The following is a 21,149-nucleotide window of genomic DNA, read 5'->3' as shown; positions in this document are numbered from 1 at the left end:
TGGGCCTGGCCGCCATGGCAGCAGATGGGGAGCGGGAGGCTAAACAAACTCTGAGAAAGTGTCAAATATTGTTGGGCTTGCTGGGGGTGGCGGAGACAGCATGGTGCCAAGTCCTGGATGCGTGATCTGCCCTTCAGCATCAGGGTGGCCTGGCTCACACTGTCATTGCTGCAGCATGTTAAAAATAAAACCCTGTGGTGCTACTTACAGGCTCCAGTCTGCTCACACTGCTGATAGCTCCCAGTGCCCATTGAATACTCCGAAGGTCATCTGGAAGCCCATCCAGGCTGCCCCTGTGAACACCCTCAAACCCCAGGTGTTTCATCAAGGGGATGGGCATAGCGAAGCTCAATCAGGAACCCACCAGGTGTTGGCACTCCTCAGAAATGCTGCCCCACTGCAGAGGAAGCAGGGGATCAGCAGAGCTCACCCCAACTACAAAGAACAAGGAACAAAGAAATGTACAGCACAGGAACAGGCCCTTCGGCACTCCAAACCAGTGCCGACCACGCTGTCCGACTAAACTACAATCTTCTACACTTCCTGGGTCCGTATCCCTCTATTCCCATCCTATTCATGTATTTGTCAAGATGCCCCTTAAATGTCACTTGTCCATGCTTCCACCACCTCCTCCGGCAGCGAGTTCCAGGCACCTACTACCCTCTGTGTAAAAAAACTTGCCTCGTACATCTACTCTAAACCTTGCCCCTCGCACCTTAAACCTATGCCCCCTAGTAATTGACCCTTTTACGCTGGGGAAAAGCCTCTGACTATCCACTCCACTCTGTCTATGCCCCTCATAATTTTGTAGACCTCTATCAGGTCGCCCCTCAACCTCCGTTGTTGCAGTGAAAACAAACCGAGTTTATTCAACCGCTCCTCATAGCTAATGCCCTCCATACCAGGCAACATTCTGGTAAATCTCTTCTGCACCCTCTCTAAAGCCTCCACATCCTTCTGGTAGTGTGGCGACCAGAATTGAACACTATACTTCAAGTATGGCCTAACTAAGGTTCTATACAGCTGCAACATGACTTGCCAATTCTTATAATCAATGCCCGGGCCAATGAAGGCAAGCATGCCGTATGCCTTCTTGACTACCTTCTTCACCTGTGTTGCCCCTTTCAGTGACCTGTGGACCTGTACCCCTAGATCTCTCTGACTTTCAATACTCTTGAGGGTTCTACCATTCACTGTATATTCCCTACCTGCATTAGACCTTCCAAAATGCATTACCTCACATTTGTCCAGATTAAGCTCCATCTGCCATCTCTCCGCCCAAGTCTACAAACAATCTAAATCCTGCTGGATCCTCTGACAGTCCTCATCGCTATCCGCAATTCCACCAACCTTTGTGTCGTCTGCAAACTTACTAATCAGACCAGTTACATTTTCCTCCAAATCATTTATATATACTACAAACAGCAAAGATCCCAGCACTGATCCCTGCAGAACACCACGAGTCACAGTCCTCCAATTAGAAAAGCATCCTTCCATTGCTACTCTCTGCCTTCTATGACCTAGCCAGTTCTGTATCCACTTTGCCAGCTCACCCCTGATCCCGTGTGACTTCACCTTTTGTACTAGTCTACCATGAGAGACCTTGTCAAAGGCCTTACTGAAGTCCATATAGACAACATCCACTGCCCTACCTGCATCAATCATCATTGTGACCTCTTCGAAAAACTCAATCAAGTTAGTGAGACACTACCTCCCCTTCACAAAACCATGCTGCCTTTCACTAATACGTCCAGTTGCTTCCAAATGGGAGTAGATCCTGTCTCGAAGAACTCTCTCCAGTAATTTGCCTACCACTGACATAAGGCTAACCGGCCTGTAGTTCCCTGGATTATCCTTGCTACCCTTCTTAAACAGAGGAACAACATTGGCTATTCTCCGGGACATCACCTGAAAACAGCGAGGATCCAAAGATGTCTGTCAAGGCCTGTCAGCAATTTCCTCTCTAGCCTCCTTCGGTATTCTGGGGTAGATTCCATCAGATTCCTGGTGACTTATCTACCGTAATATTTTTCAATACACCCAACACCTCGTCTTTTTGGATCTCAATGTGACCCAGGCTATCTACACACCCTTCTCCAGACTCAACATCCACCAATTCCTTCTCTTTGGTGAATACTGATGCAAAGTATTCATTTAGTACCTCGCCCATTTCCTCTGGCTCCACACATAGATTCCCTTGCCTATCCTTCAGTGGGCCAACCCTTTCCCTGGCTACCCTCTTGCTTTTTATGTACGTGTAAAAAGCCTTGGGATTTTCCTTAACCCTATTTGCCAATGGCTTTTCATGACCGCTTCTAGCCCTCCTGACTCCTTGCTTAAGTTCCTTCCTACTTTCCTTATATTCCACGCAGGCTTTGTCTGTTCCCAGCCTTTTAGCCCTGACAAATGCCTCCTTTTTCTTTTTGACGAGGCCTACAATATCTCTCATTATCCAAGGTTCCCGAAAATTGCCGTATTTATCCTTCTTCCTCACAGGAACATGCTGGTCCTGAATTCCTTTCAACTGACACTTGAAAGCCTCCCACATGTCAGATGTTGATTTACCCTCAAATATCCGCCCCCAATCTAGGTTCTTCAGTTCCCGCCTAATATTGTTATAATTAGCCTTCCCCCAATTTAGCACATTCACCCTAGGACCACTCTTATCGTCCACCAGCACTTTAAAACTTACTGAATTGTGGTCACTGTTCCCGAAATGCTCCCCTACTGAAACTTCTACCACCTGGCCGGCCTCATTCCCCAATACCAGGTCCAGTACAGCCCCTTCCCTAGTTGGACTGTCTACATATTGTTTTAAGAAGCCCTCCTGGATGCTCCTTACAAACTCTGCCCCGTAGAAGCCCCTGGCACTAAGTGAGTCCCAGTCAATATTGAGGAAGTTGAAATCTCCCATCACAACAACCCTGTTGTTTTTACTCTTTCCCAAAATCAGTCTACCTATCTGCTCCCCTATCTCCCACTGGCTGTTGGGAGGCCTGTAGTAAACCCCCAACATTGTGACTGCACCCTTATTTATGATCTCTCCCCATATCGCCTCACTGCCCTCTGAGGTGTCCTCTCGTAGTACAGCTGTGATATGCTCCCGAACCAGTAGCGCAACTCCGCCACCCCTTTTACATCCCCCTCTATCCCGCCTGAAACATCTAAATCCTGGAACGTTTAGCTGCCAATCATGCCCTTCCCTCAACCAGGTCTTTGTAATGGCAACAACATCATAGTTCCAAGTACTAATCCAAGCTCTAAGTTCATCTGCCTTACCCGTAATACTTCTTGCATTAAAACATATGCACTTCAGGCCACCAGACCCGCTGTGTTCAGCAACTTCTCCCTGTCTGCTCTGCCTCAGAGCCATACTGGCCCTATTCCCTAGTTCTCCCTCAATGCTCTCACCTTCTGACCTTGCTCCCGTGCCCACCCCCCTGCCATACTAGTTTAAACCCTCCATGTGACATTAGCAAACCTCGCGGCCAGAATATTTATGCCTCTCCAGTTTAGATGCAACCCGTCCTTTATATAGGTCACACCTGCCCCGGAAGAGCTCCCAGTAGTCCAGATAACGGAAACCCTCCCTCCTACACCAGCTGTTTAGCCACGTGCTTAGCTGCTCGATCTTCCTATTTCTAGCCTCACTGGCTCGTGGTGCAGGGAGTAATCCCGAGATTACAACCCTCTAGGTCCTGTCTTTTAACTTTCTGCCTAGCTCCCTGAACTCCTGCTGCAGGACCTCATGCCCCTTCCTGCCTATGTCGTTAGTACCAATATGTACAACGACCTCTGCCTGTTTGCCCTCCCCCTTCAGGATGCCCTCTCCCCATTTGGAGACATCCTGGACCCTGGCACCAGGGAGGCAACATACCATCCTGGAGTCTCTTTCACCTATCTGTGCCCCTGACTAAAGAGTCCCCTATGACTATTGCTCTTCTGCGCTTTGACCCTCCCTTCTGAACATCAGAGCCAGCCGTGGTGCCACTGCTCTGGCTGCTGCTGTTTTCCCTTGATAGGCTATCCCCCCAACAGTATCCAAAGGGGGATACCTGTTCGAGAGGGGGACAACCACAGGGGATTCCTGCCCTTTCTGGTGGTCACCCATTTCTCTGCCTGCACCTTGGGTGTGACCACATTTATATAACTGCTATCTATGATGCTTTCCGCCACCTGCATGCTCCAAGTGCATCCAACTGCTGCTCCAACCGAACCATGCGGTCTGTGAGGAGCTCCAGTTGGGTGCACTTTCTGCAGATGAAGCCATCCGGGACGCTGGAAGCCTCCCGGACCTGCCACATCTCACAGTCAGAGCACTAAACCCCTCTAATTGACATTCCATCAATTAATTAGTAAATTAAATTTAAAAGTTTTTTTTAAAAGTTACTGTTAACTATGTGTTTCCTAGCACTAGATTTCTACTATAAATGTGAAAGCTAAATACAGTACTCTCCGATCTCTGGCTTAGATACCCCTCTAAATTATAATTAAGTAATTATGTTTTATTAGTTTACCAATGCTTAATTTTTTAAATTTAGTGTAGATTCCTAACCAGCCAATCAGGTCACAGATTTTCTGTGATGTCACTTCAGTTTTCTCCCCCCCCCACACACAATTTGAAAAGGTAATAAAAGTAAAAATCACTTGCTTACCTTCCGATGGTCTCAGATGCTCTCTGGTTCTCTCCCTACAGATTAAAAGTTACAGGCCAGAAGAAAGAGAGAGAACAAAACAGTAGGGAAAAAGCACATTCTCCCACTCTGCACCGAGTTACCTCACTGCACCAAATTACCAAGTTCCAAATTCCCACTCTGGATGTGTCTCACTCAGGCTGTGTCTCTTTGACCTGCGCAAAGCTTACTGAGTGCGCTTTCTGTCTGTCTTTTATACAGACTTCAGCTGACCAGGGTGACTCATACTACTTAAATTTCAAAGAGAATACAATGTAGAATACTAAAAGATACTTGTACCATGGCCCTTGGAACCCTCCCTGGTTCTCTGCCCCTCTCATGTCAGAGGCCTCGACTGTGGCCCCACCCGTCCAGATCAACAGCTGGCCCCTCTTGGTGAGTCTGGCAGCTGTGACTGCCTCTGTCACCACCTCCCAGATGCTGTTATACCGCCCGCTGTGCCGAGAATTTACGCCGGCAGAGAACTGGTCCATTTGCATGTCCCAGCTCCCTTATCGAATAGCATCCCCAGAAGAAGTGTGAATCACACACTATTCTCCCAGTGGAACCATTTAGTCTCCCAAACTGAGAATTCTGGCCCTGGGACCTGCTCCACCCCCACCTCCACTGGGCCATCTGTCACTTGTTAAGTTTTGCGCCATATTTGTTGCTGTCTCTCCCAGCTACATTTTATACAGCGGCTGGGATTCTCCGTTTGGGAGACTAAGTGCTGCCGCTGGGACTGAATTGCGTGCGTTTCCTGTACCCATTGGGTATGCTATTCGGAAAGCGAGTCAGGACATGCAAATAGGCCAGCACACTGCCCATGTGACTCGAGCGCAATTCACATTTTCGCTGGCGTCTGATTTGCTGCAGCCAGAATTAGTGCTGGAGAGCTGGACAAGCTGGAGCTGCGTTTCAGCGCTCCACACCCCACACACACTCATTCCAGCCAAGGAGATGACTGCACGGAGACCTGCGTCACGCTTTATGGAGAGAATGCTGGACGCGGTGGAGGAGAGAAAGGGCACCTTCTTCCCCAGGGTGGGGTGCTGACTAAACCCGCTTAGGCGGAGGATGCGGAGGTGGTCAGTGCTGCCAGCCTGACCAGGAGGACTAGTAACCCAGTGTAGAAAAAAGATGAATGACCTCCTCATGGCAGCTTGGGAGAGTCACCACCTATGCCCCTAATATCACTACCGCCCCTCACTCCTCACATCAACCCCCATTCTGCTCGAGGCCAGTCAACACCCATTTGCCTGCATCTTGCTTGCATTCCACCCTCCATCAAACCCCAACACCTGTATTGTCCTCTTTGGCCAGGTGTCTTGCACACAACTGCAACCAGCTACAAACACACCGTAGAACTTTGCATTCCTGCGTCTCACCATGCCCTTAGAATCCCTACACAACATAATGTTCCCTAGGACAAGGTGGCCCATAACAGGCGACAGCACCAGAAGACTGCAGACAGCATCCCTGATCTGTGTGTGGAAACCCCCACCGAATAGAGGGTAATGGAGCTAGCGGGCGAGGCTGAGGATAGGACAGTGCCTGAAACATAGGTCGGCGTGTGGTAACCAAGTGAGAGCCCAATGCAAAGCTGAGTCACCCCTCTCCCACGGACCTGTGCTCCAAGATTTCACCATGTCTTTTGTCTTGCGGGATCACCACCAGATGAGGCCATCTGGGGTCACTGGTCCCCAGCAACATCCCCAGCACACCCCAGAGTACCAGTCCAGGGAAGACACCAATGTCTCGGCACTGCTGTCACCTGCACCCTCCACCATCGCAGAGACATTTTCATGAAGAGGCTCCTGGGTCACTTTCAGTTCATGATACCCAGGCCAACACTGAAGGCCTGGGGCAAGAAATGCAAGGCATGGGTCAAGATGTCCAAGGCTAGGGGAACACTGTGCGGTTGACGGCTGAGGCGCAGGACAGAGGAGCCCCATCACAGGCAGACATGTCCTGGGCCCACATGGACATTACTGCAGTGCTCCAGAGTTTGGCCCAGTCATAAAGGGTCATGGCTGAGGGCATCGAGAGTATTGGGAGCTGATTGACCTTGGAGTCTTAGAGGACATGTCCGTCTCAGAGGGACATGTCACCGTCTCAGAGGGACATGTCACCGTCTCAGAGGGACATGTCAGTCTCAGTGGGACGTGTCACCGTCTCAGAGGGACGTGTCACAGTCTGAGGGACGTGTCAGTCTCAGAGGGACGTGTCACAGTCTCAGAGGGACGTGTCACAGTCTCAGAGGGACGTGTCACAGTCTCAGAGGGACGTGTCACAGTCTCAGAGGGACGTGTCACCGTCTCAGAGGGACGTGTCACAGTCTGAGGGACGTGTCAGTCTCAGAGGGACGTGTCACAGTCTCAGAGGGACGTGTCACAGTCTCAGAGGGACGTGTCACCGTCTCAGAGGGACGTGTCACCGTCTCAGAGGGACGTGTCACCGTCTCAGAGGGACGTGTCACCGTCTCAGAGGGACGTGTCACCGTCTCAGAGGGACATGATGAGGCAACAAGGGACGTGACAGAGACAATGAAGAACATGTCTCACTCACTGAGGGATGTGACCTCTGGGTAATGAACCAGGCCAGGTGTTGGATGGGTAATGAACCAGGCCAGGTGTTGGATTTGGAGGTAGGTGAGCACTTTGGGGACAGTGACCACAATTCGGTGACGTTTACGTTAAGGATGGAAAGGGATGAGTATACACCGCAGGGCAAGAGTTATAGCTGGTGGAAGGGAAATTATGATGCCATTAGACGTGACTTGGGGGGATAAGGTGGAGAAGTAGGCTGCAAGTGTTGGACACACTGGATAAGTGGAGCTTGTTCAAGGATCAGCTACTGCGTGTTCTTGATAAGTATGTACCGGTCAGGCAGGGAGGAAGGTGCCGAGCGAGGGAACCGTGGTTTACCAAAGAAGTGGAATCTCTTGTTAAGAGGAAGAAGGAGGCCTATGTGAAGATGAGGTGTGAAGTTTCGGATGGGGCGATGGATAGTTACAAGGTAGCGAGGAAGGATCTAAAGAGAGAGCTTAGACGAGCAAGGAGGGGACATGAGAAGTATTTGGCAGGAAGGATCAAGGAAAACCCAAAAGCTTTCTATAGGTATGTCAGGAATAAGCGAATGACTAGGGAAAGAGTAGGACCAGTCAAGGACAGGAATGGGAAGTTGTGTGTAGAGTCTGAAGAGATAGGCGAGATACTAAATGAATATTTTTCGTCAGTATTCACTCAGGAAAAAGATAATGTTGTGGAGGAGAATGCTGAGCTCCAGGTAAATAGATTAGATGGCATTGAGGTACGTAGGGAAGAGGTGTTGGCAATTCTGGACAGGCTGAAAATAGATAAGTCCCCGGGACCTGATGGGATTTATCCTAGGATTCTCTGGGAGGCCAGGGAAGAGATTGCTGGACCATTGGCTTTGATTTTTATGTCATCATTGGCTACAGGAATAGTGCCAGAGGACTGGAGGACAGCAAATGTGGTCCCTTTGTTCAAAAAAGGGAGCAGAGACAACCCCGGCAACTATAGACCGGTGAGCCTCACGTCTGTAGTGGGTAAAGTCTTGGAGGGGATTATAAGAGACAAGATTTATAATCATCTAGATAGGAATAATATGATCAGGGATAGTCAGCATGGCTTTGTGAAGGGTAGGTCATGCCTCACAAACCTTATTGAGTTCTTTGAGAAGGTGACTGAACAGGTAGACGAGGGTAGAGCAGTTGATGTGGTGTATATGGATTTCAGCAAAGCTTTTGATAAGGTTCCCCACGGTAGGCTATTGCAGAAAATACGGAGGCTGGGGATTGAGGGTGATTTAGAGATGTGGATCAGAAATTGGCTAGCTGAAAGAAGACAGAGGGTGGTGGTTGATGGGAAATGTTCAGAATGGAGTTCAGTCACAAGTGGAGTACCACAAGGATCTGTTCTGGGACCGTTGCTGTTTGTCATTTTTATCAATGACCTAGAGGAAGGCGCAGAAGGGTGGGTGAGTAAATTTGCAGACGATACTAAAGTCGGTGGTGTTGTCGATAGTGTGGAAGGAAGTAGCAGGTTACAGAGGGATACAGAGCCTTCTCCCGCGGATGGAAATGGCTGGCACGAGGGGACATAACTTTAAACTGAGGGGTAATAGATATAGGACAGAGGTCAGAGGTAGGTTCTTTACGCAAAGAGTAGTGAGGCCGTGGAATGCCCTACCTGCTACAGTAGTGAACTCGCCAACATTGAGGGCATTTAAAAGTTTATTGGATAAACATATGGATGATAATGGCATAGTGTAGGTTAGATGGCTTTTGTTTCGGTGCAACATCGTGGGCCGAAGGGCCTGTACTGCGCTGTATTGTTCTATGTTCTATGTGTCCCCGTCTCTGCTCCATGGTTGAGGGCATCGAGACCATGGCTCAGATGAGGATGGGCCTGCAGACTGTTTGCGTCATGTGGCAGTCGACCTCTGGAGTTCACTTTGGCCTCACTTTCGTCCCATGGAGTAGCCCGTGGGCCATTCAGCAACCCGAGGGAAAAGGAAGTGAAGGAGCCCGTGCTGGTGCCCCCCGCAGGGGAGCTGCTGGAAGTGCTTCTGAACCTCCCCTCAACTGGCATTGGCGCATGTGATGGGCAGCGGGCAGAACAGGGTGGGATGTCGCCACCTGTGACATCCAAAATTTGGTCGGCACACACAGGTCCAAGCCCCCCAGAGGACACTCACCAAAGGCATCACAGGTCAGAGGGTGAGACACGCAGTAGGCTGCGTCCATTTCCGATGTGCTGTGTGGGGTAACACCTAGAAGGAGCAGTAGGCCACGTAAAATTAGAAAGTTAGAGAACACTGAAGTTGTTATGGGTGTAGCACACAGGTATAGTTAGGGGTCAGGGCACAACAATGTATATAGTCACCAGTAAACACTTCTGCACCAACAGTCTGACCTGCCTCTAACCTCTGTCATACAGGGGTCACCCGGGCAGGCAGTGCAATGTGATGCTGATGGCAGGAGTCACTTTGTCAGACTATGAGGAGCACCAAAGCTCATCTCACAGCGAGTCTTCATCATCCTCCGTCCCGTGGACAAGACCCGCCAGTAGGACCTTCGGAGGGGAGCTGTGGTTGCAGGACGAAATGAAGGGCCAAGGAAAGGGAAGGTGGAGTGAAGGGCTGAGAGACGGGGAAGGTTGAGTGAAGGGCGGAGGAACAAAAAAATGTTAAGTGGGGGTTACTGGGACAGGGTAGATACGTGGGCTTCGGTAGGGTGCTCTTTGTAAGAGTTGGTGCAGACTCGATGGGCCGAATGGCCTTCTGCACTATAAATTATATGAACAGGGAAGAAGCAATGAAGGGAAGAGGGACATGAAAGGTGAAGTGAAGGGAGGAAGGACAGGGAAGGTGGAGTAAAGGGCTGAGGGACAGGGAATGGGTGAGTGGTTATGGAGAAGGGGGTTCCATTTGGAAGGGTAAGGGTAGCGACGAGGTGGGTCAGGGAGGCAGAGCTGCCGGTAGGCCTGTTAGTTGGCAAATTGGGAGGTGATGAGGTTGTCCGGTGTGTGGTGGCCCTGGAGCACACTCTGGGCCACCTCCCTGCCAGCACAGGTTCCATGCCCGGTTCTTCCTGGACATCCCCCCCTTAACAGATGAGGCCTGGCGTTCTTCCTCCTTTTCCAGCATGTTATCCCTCTGCTGCACGATGTTGGACGCAGCAGGCCAGCACGATCGAGACCCTATTGGGGCTATATAGGAGAGCCCCACCAGGGCGGACCAGGAATCGGAAGCTCATCTTGAGGATGCCGTGCACCGCTCAATGATACTCCTGGTTGCCGCATGAGCTTCGTTATAATGGGTCTCCGCTCTGTCTGGAGCCTCCAGCCAGGCATCATTAGCCATTACCTCAGCGGGTAAACCTTGTCGCCTACGAGCCAACCCCTCACCTGAGGGAGCTCATTGAAGGTTCCAGGAACCTCAGAGTGTGCCACAATGCCAAGTGTCATGCATGATGTCTGGGTAGCGGGCACAGATGTGCATTCAAGGAGTGTCACCCCCTTCCTATTCATGAAGGGTACCCCTGGTTCATCAGGGGAACATGCGATTAACCCCTGGACCTGGAGATACCAGCAATAGTAGTGAATCCTGCTGCCCAGGTATCCTGGTGAGCCTGGCCCAGACTGAAGTTGTATAGTCCACGGCTTGGGTCAGAAGACATCCGTCGCATCGCGGATCCATCTTTGTCCCAGGTGACCATATGCTGCTTTCCCCTTTGAGGGGGAGAGCTGACTGGTGGTGATTTTTTTATTTTTTATTTTTTTTTATTCTACATTTTCACATTTTCCTTCAAAACTATACACCCCACCCACAAACAGTAAATGGTAACAAATACAAAATCAATCCCCTTAACAATATCAATGATCCCATCCTCCCACCGCCCCAAACAACGGCCCACCTGTCAATATATGCATCCAATAAACCAAACCCTCCCACGGTGGAAACAAAAAACAAAAGAAAAAAAGAAAAAGGAGTCCAGGACCGCCCATGGTCACCATTTACCTATAGAGTCCACTCCCCCTCCCCCCTACACTCAACGCCATCCAGCCTCTGAAAGAGTACCGTACATGATACCTAAGAGTTGTACCCCCCCCCCCCAAGTCTCCAGCTCCTCCCGTCCACTGCCTCTTGTAAAACTCCTCCCAACCTCGGTTCCTTCCCCCCAACTTTCCACCCCGGCTAGACCACTAGGACCCTGTTCTGCCCCCCCCCCCCCCCCCCCCTCACTCCCGTTCACTGGCTGGCTCCTCCCCACCTCACTCCCGTTCACTGGCTGGCTTAAACCGGCTAGCGTGGAGGCCCCCGCCCGGGTCCCTTTCCCCCTTGCCCGGCCCTAGGAAAGCCCAGAGATCCCCTTTTAGCACACAAACCCCGCATATCCACCTACACCCCAAAGAGCCCTCATTTCGAGTGAAAGTCCCATCACTTCCCTTGTCCAAATATATACAACATTGGCTCCTTTAGCCCCTACACCCGTGCGCAGTGATACAAAAAAGAAGAAAATACAGTCATGGGGTTACAGTGGCACATGGCCATTCCTCAATTTGTCAGTTCTGCCACAGTCCTTCTGCCTTCGCAAACTCCTCCGCTGCTTCCGCCGTTCCAAAATAAAAGTCCCTGAACTTATAAGTCACCTCAGCTTCGCCGGATATACAATGCCGCACTGCACCTTGCTAATGTACAGTGCCCTCTTCACCCGGTTGAAGGCAGCCCGCCTCCTCGCCAGCTCCACCGTAAAGTCCTGGTATACACGTGTACCAGCTCCAGCCCACTGCACCACCCGCTTCTGCTTGGCCCAGCTCAGGACCTTCTCCTTCACACTGTACCTACGGAAGCACAGAGTCACTGCCCTTGGCGGCTCATTCGCCTTTGGTACAGGTCTCCACGACCGATGAGCCCAATCCAGTTCATATCGGGAGGGATCCTCCCCCTCCCCCAATAGTTTTGCCAACATTGCGGCAAAATACTCAGTCGGCTTCGGTCCTTCAACTCCTTCGGGCAGCCCCACAATCCTCAAATTCTGTCGTCTGGATCTGTTTTCCAGGTCTTCCATTTTTCCTCGCAGATCCTTGTTAATGTCCATCACCTTCCGCATCGAGGCAAGTTGATCACCGTGCTGCAATAACGTCTCCTCCACTTCCTTCAGCGCCTCCCCTTGCTCTCGTACCTCCGCCACTGCGCTCGCCACCTCCGTCCTCACCAGGGAAACCGCCTCCTCCACCAGCACACTCAAAACCTCCCTCATCTCCTTCCTCACCGTCTCCATGCATTTCGCAAACTGCTTTTCGAATTCCGCAGCCATCACCTTAGTTATTCCTTCAGCCGTAAGCACTGCTGGTGCTCCAGCCTCAATTTTCTTTACTGACCCCACGGTGACCTTTCCACTCCCCAACGGACTTTCAGCCGCTTTTTTCACGGCCATTTTTTTGCTGGTCTTCGACATTCTTCTCCTCTGTGCTGTCTCCCGACTTTTACTGCCTTCGCTGGCCCTAGGACCGGGCGTTAACCCCCGACAATGCCGTTCCCGAACGGGAGCCCTCCAACGCGCGGCTGCCTCCCGCCCGCCGTCACCGGAAGTCCCGACTGGTGGTGATTTAACCTGAGGATCACCACACCTCAGACGAGGGCAAGGTTGAGAATAATCTCAGCTCATACGGGAATTGAACCCGTGTTATTGGCCTTGTCCTGCATCAAAACCAGCTGTGTAGTCAAGTGAGCTAAGGCATAAAAGTTCAGGGAGACCTTGATGGCCACCGGGTGCCCCTCCAAACCTCTGCAGTGCCAGGACTACCATCTGGCACAGGTGGCGCACAGTCTCTGTGGTTAGCCAGTGGCGGTACATGTAGCCCGACAGCTCCTTGAAGGATAGGCACTGACAGTATATGCGTACACTGATGCGGTGCCTCCTCCTCAGCCTTTTGACGGTTGGCAATCGAGCCTCACCTGCTGACCCCTGCTCTTCTGGGGCAGGCTCCTCTTGTGCAGGGTCCTCCTTGAGTTGGACCTGCTCTTCCAACCTCAGTGCATCGGCAATGACAGCTGCAGCCAGGTAGATAGCAAGTATAGCTGGCTGTACAAAATTCATTCTCTGCAGGGGGTCAAAGAGAAGACGTGATAGCAAGATGAGCATTCCTCTGACCATCCAAAGCCACGAGGTTGCATGGTCACCCTGAATTCTACTGCTGCGCTACCCTCAACATGTCCCCCACCCCGCCCCAAAATGTTGCCGTCCGCACTGCATCCCTGTCCCCAGTGGTGAGTGGCACATGGCTTGTGATTTGGCAGCCTCTATCCTTACCATCCATCCCTGTCAACAGGGGTACCGGTGGCTGCCGCAACCCATGTAAGCGATATGCTCTGTGGCCCCTTGATTGCTGCAGTGGGGCCTACTGTGGGTTCCTCATTGGGTGGGCTGTGTATTCCTGACAGCTTGGTGGCAACTGGTTTTGTGGTGGAGAAGGTCACCATATGCCACCAATTGCCTCCATGCTTAAGAGGTATGTGTGTGCCTGGAGTGTGATGTGGTTCCTGAGTATGACACACAAGTAGTGTCAACCTGTCCAGGGACATGATCGATAGGAGCAGGTGTGCAGTGGGCAGACAGAGGTTGGAGACAGCTGGTGGTCCTGAGAGGTAGGCTAGCTGATAATGTCACTGGTGAGGCCTCTGGCCTGAGAGGGGCAGTGCAGTGTGCCAGGGTGGGTGCCAATGGCATGTGTATCCTTTGTTTGGAATGAGCTCTGCTATTCCCATGCAATGGGCTGCGCTTCTGATGAGTGCACCTAGGAGTACCAGCAAGTATCTTCCGCCTAAGAGGGGCGGAGCATCGCAGAAGGGTGGAACATGATGTGTCCAGCCTGCTAATGAGATTGAAATTCATGCAAATTATGGCTTTGCATGGACCTGCCGGCATGGGGTGCAAGCTTCGATTTCGGCATCAGGTGTAAACTTTATTTTTTTCAACTTTCCATGATTCCCCGCCTGATCGTGATTCACGCTTCCAGCTTCACAAAGCAGAGAATCCAGCCCACCATATAATCCAACATATCTTTCCATCTCTTTAGTTCTGAAGAAGGTTCTATCTGAACTCAAAGTTAAATCTGTTTTCTCTCCGTATGGATGCTGACAGACCTGCTGCGTTTTCCCACCTTCTCTGTTTTTTGTTTCAGATTCCAACATCCACAGTATTTTACTTTTAATTTAGTGTATGTACTTCTTCAGCTTCTGTCTTTTTATATAATCCTGAAGCTGTCATGTATCTTAAGAATCCTTTCAGCCAGTGTCCCCAATTTTATATGACCTCGATCATTTCAAATTGATCTGGTAATGTTGATTTGTTGTCCATGGTTGCTTTAAAGTTCAAGTAAGTAAGTTTTTAAAGATGGTGCCACAGTAATCATTTCTTTAAAGAGCCTTCCCGCGCTAGTTGTGCTTCGGAGGCTCTCTTATCTTAACTTCATGAATCTGCCTTGATTCCCCATTTTTAATATTGTTTGGCTGGCGAAAATCTTTCTCAAATTTAAAATGACAGGTATTAGTTGCACAGCATCAAGTTTCACTTCTACCCATTATGCACAGAAGTGCTTCCTAACTTTTCTGAATGTTCTGGCTATTTTTGTTGAGATCCGGGACGTCATTCTCCGACCCCCCGCCGGGTCGGAGAATGGCCGTTGGCCGCCGTGAATCCCGCCCCCGCCGAAGTCTCCGCTCCCGGAGATTGGGCGGGGGCGGGAATCCAGCCGCGCCGGTTGGCGGGACCCACCGCTGGATTCTCCGGCCCGGATGGGCCGAAGTCCCGCCCAGGAATTGCCTGTCCCGCCGACGTAAATCAAACCTGGTATTTACCGGCGGGACCAGGCGGCGTGGGCGGGCTCCGGGGTCCTGGGGGGGGGGCGCGGGGCGATCTGACCCCGGGGGGTGCCCCCACGGTGGCCTGGCCCGCGATCAGGGCCCACCGATCCGCGGGCGGGCCTGTGCCGTGGGGGCACTCTTTTCCTTCCGCCTCCGCTACGGCCTCCACCATGGCGGAGGCGGAAGAGACTCTCCCCACTGCGCATGCGCGGGAAACTTTCAGCGGCCGCTGACGCTCCCGCGCATGCGCGGGGAAACTGACAGCGGCCGCTGACGCTCCCGCGCATGCGCCGCATTTCCGCGCCAGCTGGCGGGGCAACAAACGCCATTTCCGCCAGCTGGCGGGGCAGAAATCCCTCCGGCGTCTTTCGCACCTTTGGGCCGGCGCGATGCCAGTCTGATTGGCGCCGGCTTTGGCGCCAGTCGGCGGGCATCCCGCCGTTGGGGGAGAATTTCGCCCCCTTTTCCTTGTCCTGGGTATCCTTATCAGTGGAAAATGTTTCTCACTGTACCCCATCCATTCCCTTCAAAATCTTGGCCACAAATCTCCCTTTGGGAGATTATGTTCTCACGCTGGGGATGAATCAATCAGAGGCGATTCACTATCGCTTGCCATGCAAATTTATGTATGGCGGGGATAACAAAGGATTCTGTCCCGAATCACTTTATCAGGCCGCCATTTTGAATGGGCGGCCTGGTAGCGAAGTACAGCGGCTGAGCCCCCCCCCCCGCAACACCATTCCGCCCCCCCCCACCATGGGATTTCTGGGTCAACCCCCTACAGTACAAGGGTGACCCGACCCTCATGAGAGAGACCCTTGCCTGGAAGCCCCACATAAGAGTGATCCCTGCCTAGAAACCCCCCATTAAAGAGACCCCTGCCTGGAAGCTAGAGAGCAGTCCTGTCAGAGACCATGAAAAAAAATTACTGCTTTTAAAAACTCACCTGTACAATGCACCTGCTGGCTCAGGCAGAGAAAGCAGCACTTGTAAATTCCTAGAAAGGGAAAGCCCAAGGGGTTGGGTCAGCTGGGTTTAAACCCACTCAGATCTTTGATCTGCCAGGCTTCCATTCCCATCAGTGTGAAATTGAATTTACTAAGCTGTGATTGACATCTTGCATGCACCCAGCTGGCTGTTTAATCTCATTTCCCTTCATGCTTGAGTGGATTTCAAGTAGCCGACTGTGAAACTAAGGGCAATGTTTATAAACATCTAACTATGATTGACAGCTCCTGGATCACCACAAAACCAGTTAAATGCCCTCACTTCCTCTTTTTCTCTGCAGAAAGCTCTGAATTACTTGCCCAGTGACATTACCACCACACCATTTTCTCCCTATTAAAGACTAAAGTAGTTATTCAAATCTTCCCTTTCCTCCCTTTAATTTGCAATATTAACAGCTATTTGCTTTAAAGGGCCCAAAGGACTCTAGACTCTTTTTAATTACAATTAATATAATTGTAGAACTACTGAAGAAATCTACTATCTTTTTGACTTGATCAACATTCACAGATATTTTCTTTGTGGTAATCTTAATAAGTGCACAGATATTTAAAAGAAAAGTATTTATGAGTTCATTAAAAGTAACACTGTAAAATATCTGGCTGACATCGGTTCTCATTGACTCAGTCTGGGAGGGGTGGCACGGTGGCGCAGTGGTTAGCACTGCTGTGTCATGGCGCTGAGGACCCGGGTTTGATCCCGGCCCCAGTCACTGTCCGTGTGGAGTTTGCACATTCTCCCCGTGTCTGCGTGGGTCTCACCCCCACAACACAAATATATACAAGCTAGGTGGATTGGCCACGCTAAATTGCCCCTTAATTGGGAAAATAACAATTGGGTACTCTAAATTTATATTTAAAAAGATTGACTTGGTCTGGGAGCTGGATTTCGATGTGCCCTAGATTAGTTGCAAGAGAGATCTTTCTCTCCAGGTGGCTGCGTTCCTGGCTGCTGCCATACACCAGTTCGCAGAGTTTGGAAACCGTAAGTTTATAACTCCCCATATTAATTTGTAGTCTCCCAGGAAATGTTGTGGGTATCTGAGAAAATAAAGAGATGACAGGTTTTTTTTTGCATATTACTGTGTCCCATCAAATTTAGGAATGTTTGTTGGCATTATGTGGGGTAAAAGTATTCCATTTTCTCACACTAACATTCCTTATATTCACCAAAATTTGTATTTTTAAAACTGCATATTTTAAAACTATGATTTTTACCAGTGAATTAAGTTTTCAGTCGAACTACAAGAAAGTTATTAGACATATTCTGGCTCTAATTCATGAATGATGATTACCATGTGCGTTGCTGTACAATCACATGGTCGGGCTTGATGGTACTTTGTTGTCAGAAGTTTGCTTTTATGAAGCATCTCCAGTGTAAAATTAGAGGTTGTTGTCTAGTCGTTGCAAAACAAACTTCATGAAATATTAACATTCACAGGGTATTGTATTGACATTTTGCTAACTGTTTTGTTCTCAATTTTAGGTTCGACAATTTGTCATTTCTGTGAATGGCCTGAATGTTCTTCATGTAGACTATAGAACTGTCAGCAATCTCATTCTCACTGGCCAACGTACCATAGTAATGGAAATCATGGAGGAGATACATTTCTGAAAAGAAATGGTCATTCGGAAGCATGCTACCGATTGTGTAAGGGCACTGGAAGATAAAAGTGAAATTGGAAATGCACACCTGCCCTTTTGTATGTCAGAATAAGGGAATGTACAATGTAACTCTTTGCTTCAGGAGTTAAAACATTGCCTTGTTTGTATACATTTTAATTTGCTTACAACTGCCTCATTATGTGAATGTTTAAAGTTCTCTTGACACTGGAACTAGGATGTGCTTTTTTGAGCTACCTGGTATATGAATTGTGTTGCAGTCATGCATCAGACACTTGAATGCAGAAAATGACTTCTGATGGTGCATGTTTTACTAACCTAGAAAGAAGCTTTATGTGACTAAATGGACATTTCCATTGCTACAATGGGAAGTAGGGTGGAACTAGATGAGTTACATTATACACATGGAAGAAATACCTCAACACTTGAAAGAGTAGATTTCTGCTAATACTTTGGAAACCAACTATTTGTTATTTTCTGTCCCCAGCACAGTTTTATCTTCTTTGAAATGAAAGTTAAAAAATGTGCACAAAATGCTTGCATGCAAAATATCCCTACAGATAATTGAAAGTTTAACGTTGTCACTCTTGAACGGAGAATGGGATCTTAGGAAGTGGTGGAATGAGTCTTCCTAAAATTAGAATTACCAATACACAATCTGGGGCGCGATCTAACCACAATGAAGCAGTTCTGGGCGGGATTAGCGGGGTCATTCCTGGTGTTTGTAACGCTAGGAAGGACCCCGCTATCTGATGGCACTCAGTCTTGTTTTCGTGCCCCTGCGGGGAATGCCCTGCCAAAGCCGCACTTAGCCAAATTTCCTGCACTATGGACCTCTGACAATTGGAGCTCCTCAGTCCAGGAAGGAATCGGGAAGCCATTTTAAAATGGCACGCCAATCTCAGGACCCCCCCCCCCCCCGGACGCTACCCACGGACCCCCCCCCCCCCCTGCTCCAAAGCCCCAACTCACCTGTTTGGGGGGGGGGGTCCTCGACGGGAGACCTCACATACAGGCAGGACACCCCCAAACCCGACCCCTGGTACAGGCACAATACCAGCTTGGCACTGGCAGCCTGGCAGTGATGTCAGCCTGGCAGTGCTATCTGGGCACCCTGGTAGTGGCAGGCTGGCAGTGCTATGGTGCCCAGATGGCAGCAACAGTGCCCATTTGCCACCCTGCCCAAAGGCCGACCCCCTGCAGGCCACCAATCGCCTAGGAGACACCCCCAGGTACCGTTCCACCTGGTCCCTGTTTGTCGGGACCAGTACTGAACAGAGCCTGGCTGGGATCTCCTCGGTGAGGCCAGTAGATGCCAGGTGGCTGTTCGATCCGGCGAAGGCGACTTCACTCGGCGGGATCCAGATCGCAACGCCTCGTGAGATCTGGTTAGATATCGCAAGGTGTAATAGAACATAGAACAATACAGCGCAGTACAGGCCCTTCGGCCCACGATGTTGCACCAAAACAAAAGCCATCTAACCTACACTATGCCATTATCATCCATATGTTTATCCAATAAACTTTTAAATGCCCTCAATGTTGGCGAGTTCACTACTGTAGCAGGTAGGGCATTCCACGGCCTCACTACTCTTTGCGTAAAGAACCTACCTCTGACCTCTGTCCTATATCTATTACCCCTCAGTTTAAAGCTATGTCCCCTCGTGCCAGCCATATCCATCCGCGGGAGAAGGCTCTCACTGTCCACCCTATCCAACCCCCTGATCATTTTGTATGCCTCTATTAAGTCTCCTCTTAACCTTCTTCTCTCCAACGAAAACAACCTCAAGTCCATCAGCCTTTCCTCATAAGATTTTCCCTCCATACCAGGCAACATCCTGGTAAATCTCCTCTGCACCCGCTCCAAAGCCTCCACGTCCTTCCTATAATGCGGTGACCAGAACTGTACGCAATACACCAAATGCGGCCGTACCAGAGTTCTGTACAGCTGCAACATGACCTCCCGACACCGGAACTCAATCCCTCTACCAATAAAGGCCAACACTCCATAGGCCTTCTTCACAACCCTATCAACCTGGGTGGCAACTTTCAGAGATCTATGTACATGGACACCTAGATCCCTCTGCTCATCCACACTTTCAAGAACTTTACCATTAGCCAAATATTCCGCATTCCTGTTATTCCTTCCAAAGTGAATCACCTCACACTTCTCTACATTAAACTCCATTTGCCACCTCTCAGCCCAGCTCTGCAGCTTATCTATATCCCTCTGTAACCTGCTACATCCTTCCACACTATCGATAACACCACCGACTTTAGTATCGTCTGCAAATTTACTCACCCACCCTTCTGCGCCTTCCTCTAGGTCATTGATAAAAATGACAAACAGCAACGGCCCCAGAACAGATCCTTGTGGTACTCCACTTGTGACTGTACTCCATTCTGAATATTTCCCATCAACCACCACCCTCTGTCTTCTTTCAGCTAGCCAATTTCTGATCCACATCTCTAAATCACCCTCAATCCCCAGCCTCCGTATTTTTTGCAATAGCCTACCGTGGGGAACCTTATCAAACGCTTTGCTGAAATCCATATACACCACATCAACTGCTCTACCCTCGTCTACCTGTTCAGTCACCTTCTCAAAGAACTCAATAAGGTTTGTGAGGCATGACCTACCCTTCACAAAGCCATGCTGACTATCCCTGATCATATTATTCCTATCTAAATGATTATAAATCTTGTCTCTTATAATCCCCTCCAAGACTTTACCCACTACAGACGTGAGGCTCACCGGTCTATAGTTGCCGGGGTTGTCTCTGCTCCCCTTTTTGAACAAAGGGACCACATTTGCTGTCCTCCAGTCCTCTGGCACTATTCCTGTAGCCAATGATGACATAAAAATCAAAGCCAAAGGGCCAGCAATCTCTTCCCTGGCCTCCCAGAGAATCCTAGGATAACTCCCATCAGGTCCCGGGGACTTATCTATTTTCAGCCTGTCCAGAATTGCCAACACCTCTTCCCTAAGTACCTCAATGCCATCTATTCTATTAGCCTGGGGCTCAGCATTCTCCTCCACAACATTATCTTTTTCCTGAGTGAATACTGACGAAAAATATTCATTTAGTATCTCGCCTATCTCTTCAGACTCCACACACAATTTCCCATCCCTGTCCTTGACTGGTTCTACTCTTTCCCTAGTCATTCGCTTATTCCTGACATACCTATAGAAAGCTTTTGGGTTTTCCTTGATCCTTCCTGCCAAATACTTCTCATGTCCCCTCCTTGCTCGTCTTAGCTCTCTCTTTAGATCCTTCCTCGCTACCTTGTAACTATCCATCGCCCCAACCGAAACTTCACACTTCATCTTCACAGAGGCCTACTTCTTCCTCTTAACAAGAGATTCCACTTCCTTGGTAAACCACGGTTCCCTCGCTCGACGCCTTCCTCCCTGTCTGACTGGTACATACTTATCAAGAACACGCAGTAGCTG

The 21,149-nt window shown here is 49.8% G+C and overlaps 1 protein-coding gene across 3 annotated transcripts in view; it reads left to right on the top strand.

Moving 5' to 3' along the window:
* The window catches only part of deptor (DEP domain containing MTOR-interacting protein), a 184,874-nt gene extending 166,966 nt beyond the window's left edge, over positions 1-17,908 (top strand). For all 3 annotated transcript variants that reach the window (XM_072467392.1, XM_072467394.1, XM_072467393.1), the window contains exon 10: positions 17,559-17,908. In XM_072467392.1, coding sequence (XP_072323493.1) covers positions 17,559-17,687 — 129 coding nt within the window. In that variant the 3' untranslated portion in view covers positions 17,688-17,908. The remainder of the gene's footprint in view (positions 1-17,558) is intronic.
* The last annotated feature ends 3,241 nt before the right edge of the window (positions 17,909-21,149 follow it).

The sequence above is a fragment of the Scyliorhinus torazame genome, chromosome 11 (genome assembly GCF_047496885.1).
Source record: "Scyliorhinus torazame isolate Kashiwa2021f chromosome 11, sScyTor2.1, whole genome shotgun sequence".
NCBI classification, from domain to species: domain Eukaryota; kingdom Metazoa; phylum Chordata; class Chondrichthyes; order Carcharhiniformes; family Scyliorhinidae; genus Scyliorhinus; species Scyliorhinus torazame.
The sequence above is the reverse complement of the archived record's forward strand: the minus strand, read 5'-3'. Positions and strand labels throughout refer to the sequence as shown.